At 36.8% G+C, this 8,356-nt stretch overlaps 1 protein-coding gene across 2 annotated transcripts in view; it reads left to right on the top strand.

Moving 5' to 3' along the window:
- The window catches only part of LOC144974715 (putative methyltransferase-like protein 24), a 47,259-nt gene extending 40,247 nt beyond the window's left edge, over nucleotides 1-7,012 (top strand). For both annotated transcript variants that reach the window (XM_078917888.1, XM_078917889.1), the window contains 2 exons: nucleotides 1,909-2,067; nucleotides 2,880-7,012. In XM_078917888.1, the coding sequence (XP_078774014.1) occupies nucleotides 1,909-2,067; nucleotides 2,880-3,032 (312 nt within the window). In that variant the 3' untranslated portion in view covers nucleotides 3,033-7,012. The remainder of the gene's footprint in view (nucleotides 1-1,908; nucleotides 2,068-2,879) is intronic.
- Nucleotides 7,013-8,356: the final 1,344 nt, after the last annotated feature.

The following is an 8,356-nucleotide window of genomic DNA, read 5'->3' as shown; positions in this document are numbered from 1 at the left end:
GTAGGATGAACTACGCGCGTAGCCATACGCCACTACTACCCTCAATATCAAGTGGTGTTATGTCGGATGAACTACGCGCGTAGCCATACGCTACTACTACTACCCTCCATATCACAGTGGTGTTATGTAGGATGAACTAAGCGCGTAGCCATACGCTACTACTACCCTCCATATCAAAGTGGTGTTATGTAGGATGAACTACGCGCGTAGCCATATGCTACTACTACCCTCCATATCAAAGTGGTGTTATGTAGGATGAACTACGCGCGTAGCCATACGCTACTACTACTACCCTCCATATCACAGTGGTGTTATGTAGGATGAACTACGCGCGTAGCCATACGCTACTACTACTACCCTCCATATCACAGTGGTGTTATGTAGGATGAACTACGCGCGTAGGCATACGCTACTACTACTAGCCTCCATATCACAGTGGTGTTATGTAGGATGAACTACGCGCGTAGCATACGCTACTACTACTACCCTCCATATCACAGTGGTGTTATGTAGGATGAACTACGCGCGTAGCCATACGCTACTACTACTACCTCCATATCACAGTGGTGTTATGTAGGATGAACTACGCGCGTAGCCATACGCTCTACTACCCTCCATATCACAGGGTGTTATGTAGGATGAACTACGCGCGTAGCCATACGCTACTACTACCCTCCATATCACAGGGTGTTATGTAGGATGAACTACGCGCGTAGCCATACGCTACTACTACTACCTCCATATCACAGTGGTGTTATGTAGGATGAACTACGCGCGTAGGTATACGCTACTACTACCTCCATATCAAAGTGGTGTTATGTAGGATGAACTACGCGCGTAGCCATACGCTACTACTACTACCTTCCATATCACAGTGGTGTTATGTAGGTTGAACTACTCGCGTAGCCATACGCTACTACTACTACCCTCCATATCACAGTGGTGTTATGTAGGATGAACTAAGCGCGTAGCTTTACGCTGCTACTACCCTCCATATCACAGAGGTGTTATGTAGGATGAACTACGCGCGTAGCCATACGCTACTACTACCCTCCATATCACAGAGGTGTTATGTAGGATGAACTACGCGCGTAGCCATACGCCACTACTACACTCCATATCACAGTGGTGTTATGTAGGATGAACTACGCGCGTAGCCATACGCTACTACTACACTCCATATCAAAGTGGTGTTATGTAGGATGAACTACGCGCGTAGCCATATGCTACTACTACACTCCATATCACAGTGGTGTTATGTAGGATGAACTACGCGATAGCCATACGCCACTACTACACTCCATATCACAGTGGTGTTATGTAGGATGAACTACGCGCGTAGCCATACGCTACTACTACTACCCTCCATATCACAGTGGTGTTATGTAGGATGAACTACGCGCGTAGCCATACGCTACTAACACTACCCTCCATATCATAGTGGTGTTATGTAACTACTGTGATATCATTCCACCTTTCAAGGTCTTCTGTCATAGATTTTAGAGGCATAAGGTCTTCCGCCCAATCATATTCCAGCAAGAAAAGAAAATACAGAGAATACAAGGAACGTGAGACGATTTACTGATTGTATTACTTTACGGAGGTTTTCCCCCTGTAAATCACTTTGAATATCAAGAATGGTGACAACATAAAGATGGCCGGCTTCATGCACTTTCGTCTTTTTCCTTTGGGTAAGATTATTAACCCTCAATTTGCTCACTTTGTATAACATTGGTGATTCTTGTTGACATTCTGTTTTGATGGATTATCTATATTCTCTTCCCTAGGCGACATGATCTCATGGTGCCGTTGCGAAAGGGCATATTTTCTAATAATTGTTCATTATTGAGTATTACTTTTAATCCAAAAGCTCTCAATTTTAAAACAATATTCAATACTCTCTCAAAGCGTCGAGTTGACATGGTAAAAATGGACGTGGAAGGAGCCGAGCTGGGATCTTTGAAGACGGCGGTAACTGAAGGGAATCTGGACGATGTAAGGCAGCTTGCCTGGGAGATACACATGAAAACAGCCAACGGAGACCCGCGAAAGAATTTTCTGCTTCAGGTAAATGATGTAATAGAAAAAAATTGAGCTTTTATATAGAGCACTAAACGATCTTAAAACGCTGTATAAGAGGTCCCTTGAGAAACCAATACTTAACATGTAGAACGAGAATGCGATATTATAATTTTTTTCAAACAAAACGCTTTAATAGAGCTCTAATAATGACGGGTTAGAGACGATCTTTTTTTGGGGGATCGTAGATAGCTCATACGGTAGAGTCACGCTCTTCCCGGCCAGGCGGAGTTGTCGTGTCAGTGGGGTCACGGGTTCAAACCCGCATCACCTCCGCGAAATTTTTATTCTCTATTGTCTTCTGGCACTTTCCTACTCACTTCATCTCTTGTTATATCAGATAGTGGCGTCACGGCCAGATGTATCAGATAGTGGATTCACGGTCAGACGTATCATATGGTGGATTCACGGACAGATGTCCAAAATAGTGAATCCAAAATAGTGGTCTAAAATAGATCGATCGTAATTTTTGATAAACGTTATCATTTGATTCATAAATTATTTTGGAATGGATTTTTTCTTGTATTTTTCTTTCTTGCTTTGTCTGGCACCTTTCGAACATACTTGTTCAGATCTTTATCTTATACTGGTGCCCGCTCCCTAGTTTCTTAATTGCATGCAATTGTAATCTTTAAAATCTATAACCATATCCTGAATAATTCATGCAAATTGAATAATTTCTTCATGGTCAGGGCGGCAATTGATATTTAATTAACCCCCGTATTTTGATACTTTCATGACTGAACAAGGACATTATTTACAATGATTTTTTGTTATTTCTTTTCTTTTTCCATATTCAGGTTTTTAAACTGTTACGAGAGCTGTGGCTCAAAGGTTTCCGTTTGTACCACACCAACCGGAATGTAAGTAGAGTTAATCTATACAACAGTGCCTTGGAGAGGAAACAAAGAACTATGTGCTATGAAATGCATATGGTCAGGGTGCACTATTAAATATAACCCATCGAGTGATAACGATATCATATAGGGATAAATCGGACACCGAAAAGTGAATTTTAGTTAGAAATAAAATGATGAGAAAAACGGAACATCAAGTGTTTTGCAATACAAGAAATTGGATTTTAACTCTCTTCTTAACAGCCATTTTTAGGATTTTCCCCAAAACGTCATACCCAACTAACACAAAAATAGTTTTTTTATCACTCAAACACACTAGTAGTAAGTTCTTGCCATGCATAATTTCTTTAGCAAACATGCTCTACAACAGACTGTTCATTTTCATTAAATTTTTTGATGTACAAAAGACATTTGAATAAGACAAATATTGGTTGAATCGTAACGAATGTGACGATTTTCCTGGAGTTGGTAAGGAGGGGGTTAAAATGTATTTCTCAGTCACAACGAAGAGAAATGAACTCCAAAGTTTCGTATTTGTGGCTCTAGATTCAATAAGGGAAGAAAGTTTGATGTAAAAAAACTGGTTACAATTTCATTGGAAGTGTAAAATCACTCTTCCGGAGGAATGAATATAAACCTTGTGTAATACCTTTTCTTGTGTCAGATTGAGGCGTCTTATTTTCTAGTCTAAATAAATGTTGGTCGTCGATAAAGACCATCCATCCTCTCTCTCAAACGTTCCGTAATTCCTGGGTGGGGTTCCTGGCCTCCCATAGTGGGCAGGGAGGCACTTACTGTGTGTCTTCCATCTCCTTATATCTGTTTTCCAACATGCTTTCTGTCCTCCCATAGTGGGCAGGAAGGCACTTACTGTGTCTCCCATCTCCTTATATCTGTTTTCCAACATGCTTTCTGTCCTCCCATAGTGGGCAGGAAAGCACTTACTTTGTGTCTTCCATCTCCTTATATCTGTTTTCCAACATGCTTTCTGTCCTCCCATAGTGGGCAGGGAGGCACTTACTGTGTCTTCTATCTCCTTATATCTGTTTTCCAACATGCTTTCTGTCCTCCCATAGTGGGCAGGGAGGCACTTACTGTGTCTTCTATCTCCTTATATCTGTTTTCCAACATGCTTTCTGTCCTCCCATAGTGGGCAGGGAGGTACATACTGTGTCCTCTATCCTCCTATATCTATTTTCCAACATGCTTTCTGTTTTTGTCTTGGAATGATATTACTTGGCTTTGCTCTGGCCCTGGTCGGAGTCCCGGCTGGGAGGGAAACAGTCAAATGCATAGTTATTGTTTTGAGGGACGATATTTTTTTCCTTGTAAATCATCTCTCTGCTATGTTTTATTATATTTGTTATTTTGAATGTATAATGTAAGCATTTGAGTGAATTCCTATTTGTTGGATTTTGTGCTTGTGTCCGGATGAGACTTATAGGTGATCTCAAACTAAGTACATTGGTGGTATACTCTTGGATTCTACATCTGATCCCTATTTGTTCCCAGTTCCCCTTTGTCTTACTTTCTATTGGCTGCTTTAATTGTAATTCTAGAACATTTTACTATCCCAGTTTCTTCCTTTTTACTGGCGCTTTTTATATGACCTTAATGTGTTGCAAGCGCCGTAAAACCCTTAAAAACAAAAACAAAGAAACTGATTTTTTGGGATGCTTTTCTAAAAATTTGTTGTTGGCTGAAGAAGGGTTTTGAGCCCAAAACGTTCCGTGTTCCGTGCTAGCACATCTGACCGGTAATCAGAAGGTTTGAGGTTCGATCCATCCCCATGTGGAGGTAGACTGATTTTTTTGGGATGGTTTTTTTTTCTTGTATTTTTCTTTCTTGCTTTGTCTGGCACCTTTCATACACACTTGTTCAGATCTTTATCTTTCTCATAGTTCATCCTAACGTAATACCGTTTTAAGAAGGAGGGTTACAATTTTCTTAGATTAGTCAACATAACCTACGGTTTTTTTTTGTTTCAAATTTAATGCTATTCCAAATTTTAACTACACGATGAAATGAAGAATGTTCTTGCATCCCTTATATGAAAAAACCCTATAATTTCTTAGTAAAAATCGTAATCGTTAAATAATGATTTAAACCCTTTGGATAAAAAATCTATTATAACACCCCTCGACTCTTCTTCTTAGTAAATATACCACGCAAAAAGTAATGCATATTGGCCTCTGACCTTCTCCTCGTACCGAACTGAACTTGTACTGAGCTGGGTCACTGTAACATGTGACGTCACTTAACTAATATAAAACAAAGGGGGGTAATACGCATAAGTGTGATTATTTTAGTTGTTGTTGACATTTTAAATTAACATAAAATTTACTTCTAATCTCGACTTACTTGAAAATTATATTTACTTTTCTGATATTGTCATATTTACTGACTTTAACGATGATTTAAAAGGAAATTGTACATCTGGAGTGTGAAAATACAGTTTTTGACCAATATTATTGAACAATTCGTAACACCGGAAATAACCCTCCCAAGGTCAGGCTCATCCCTCCGTCCGAAAATCCAATAGGTGAAAACTGTATATTCACCCATTGGACAATACTTTCACTTACCTAAGTTATTCCATATTGGCTTATACAAAGAAATGAAAGAATACGTTTATTTCTCTCCTCCAAGTAAGATTATTATATATTTTGTAACCAAATGGTAAGTTATTAGTAATTCTATTCACCATAATTTGTATCATTCTCCTGCTTGAATGGCAATTTGAGCCAAAACTAAAAACGTTGGCTTTGTATTCATGCGCACTAAAAGATTTTAAAATAATTACCAATCAGCTGTCTTTTACACCTCATCTCGCGCCAATAAAATGTGAGCAAATATTCTGCAATCGTTAAATACATTTTTTATTCAACGCGTTCAAAGCATTATTCAACGATTACGTATTTACTAAGAAATGATAGGGTTTTCCAATGAAAGGGAGGAATAATGTAAAACATGAAATGATCAGAATTGCAAAATTTTGAAATTGAAACAGTATAATAATAATAAAAATAATAATAATAATAATAAATGTACAGTTATATATCGCTTATGCCGAAGCTTCGATGCGCTTCACATTGACCATCAGATTAAAAACAAAATACAAATCCTTAAACACTTCCATATACATTTCCGAATGTAACTCAAAACCAACCCCATGATGACTTCGCCATTTATCATAAGACGGCAGAATAGCCATAATATGACAGCTGGCATTATCATGCTGATTCGTAGTTTCATTGATATTGGAGAAAGGGTTGGACCGTAGCCTTCCTTGACAAAAAGCATGATACGAACCAAAAATTCGTTTTCGGATCGAAAGATTCTGGGTTCGAGCCTCGCGCTCGGCGCATAGTTGAGTCCTTGGAAAAAGGTTCTTTACTCACATTCTCTCACCGTACTCAGGTGTAAAATGAGTACCTGACCGTTAACAGCGTTTTCATGTCCCATCTTACATGTTAAATGTTGCTGTTGACCAGGGACCCCTTGTAAAGCGCTTTGAGCACATTTAGTGGATATTGCGCTATATAAAGCTCAATTTTTTTTATAAGAGAAGACGAAGATCACCAAAAAAAAAATGGTACTTATGAGATGTAATCAGTAATTTAACCAATGGAATTATTTGTTCCCTTGAGTACTTCTAACAATGTAAACAATCATCATCGTCATGTCGCATTTGTGACCCAACGTCTCAAAACGGTGTTATGTCGCGTTGGACCAGATGGCATAAAGTCAAATTCTAGTTAAACTGGCCAAAAATATGAATTATTGATATTTAGCATTCTAAAATATGGTATTCATTCTCCTCGATAAAACATATAAACTCAACTTAAGTCTGATAATTCTGCCTACAAATTCAATTCCGACTTAATACCGTTTTGAGACTAGGGATCACATTTTATGTTGATTCATGAAATGTGAATTATTTAAGTTACAAGGTCAAGTGGTTTTTGTTTGTTTTTGTTTTTTTGTTTTTGCTTTTTTTCTCTCACTTTTCCTTCCTTTTTTCACGATTTTATTTAATTATTAATTTCTAATTTAACCTATTAAACAATTAATCTATTAATTCAATATATAGATAATTTTACATTATTATTATTATTATTATTATTATTATTATTATTATTATTATTATTATTATTATTATTATTATTATTATTATTATTATTATTATTATTATTTATTATTATTATTATCATCATCATTATCATTATTATTATTATTATTATTATCATTATCATTATTATAATTATCACTATTATTGTGTACTTTGCATCGTTATTGATTTTACTTAATTGATTTGTTGATTGGAAATATGATATTCTTTTATGAGTTATATTGGCAATCGTCTAAAAAAAACCCCTGTGTATGTATCAAACAATAACTCACATTTTACTTTTGTTCGGTGATCATTGTCTTCTTTTGTGACGTAATTTTTGGTCAGTGCCAGGCCTTCAATTTACGGAGGCCACGGTTGGACTTATTCATGTACACTTTCTTCCCCCTGTTGGAATTTCCTTTTGTCTGGCAGTGGCGTATAGGAGGAACAAGATTCACGTCACTCAGCTGCTCGTTATTGTTTTTAGACAGCCTCTTATTGATTAGTTCTCACAAAATTATATCAATCACTTTATAAACCTTAAAGGTTACACACAATTTTGTGTGTCGGTATGTTTGATTTGGCTGTCGGATGTTGTGAGTATTTTAGCTTAATGCATAGCATCATTCGAAGACAACGACACTGCCGTACACTGACAAAATACAACGAATTCATAAAATTATGGCCAGAAAACGCATCCATCAAATATGAATCAATTAAATTCACCTTTATCTTGTCAATAATTCTCAAATCTTGGACTTTAAGGACGTAATAGACCAACGGAAGTCCCAGGTGTTTTTTTTTAAACAAGGTGAGGGCCATTTTAATCGATCAATATTTGAAGGACGAGTTTTCTGGCTAATTTTTTTTTAATGTGTTGTTTTTCATTTTAAGATCATGACTATTTGCACATACGAACCGTAACATTCCATAAATAAGGCAATTTTTTTCCCATGCTATCAAATTTCTTCATTTTGTATACAATTGCTTTCATACTTTATATATAATATCTTTGCACAATGATTGCTATTATTACACCCTTGTCTGTTGTGTCTATGATTTCTCGGTGTGACGTAAGCTTGCATTAAAATCCATTAATGTCCAATAATGAGTCATTAATCGTGTTTAATGATCTGCGTAAAAAATAACTCTATTAACTCGAATCACACACATACACACACATACGAGTATATATATATATATATATATATATATATATATATATCGAGATAGATAGATAGATAGATAGATAGATAAAGAGTGAGATAGATAGATAGATAGATAGAGAGAGAGAGTGTGTGTGTGT

The sequence above is a fragment of the Berghia stephanieae genome, chromosome 6 (assembly GCF_034508935.2).
Source record: "Berghia stephanieae isolate SIO BIC M18660-M18661 chromosome 6, UCSD_Bste_1.3, whole genome shotgun sequence".
NCBI classification, from domain to species: Eukaryota; Metazoa; Mollusca; class Gastropoda; order Nudibranchia; family Aeolidiidae; genus Berghia; species Berghia stephanieae.
The sequence above is the reverse complement of the archived record's forward strand: the minus strand, read 5'-3'. Positions and strand labels throughout refer to the sequence as shown.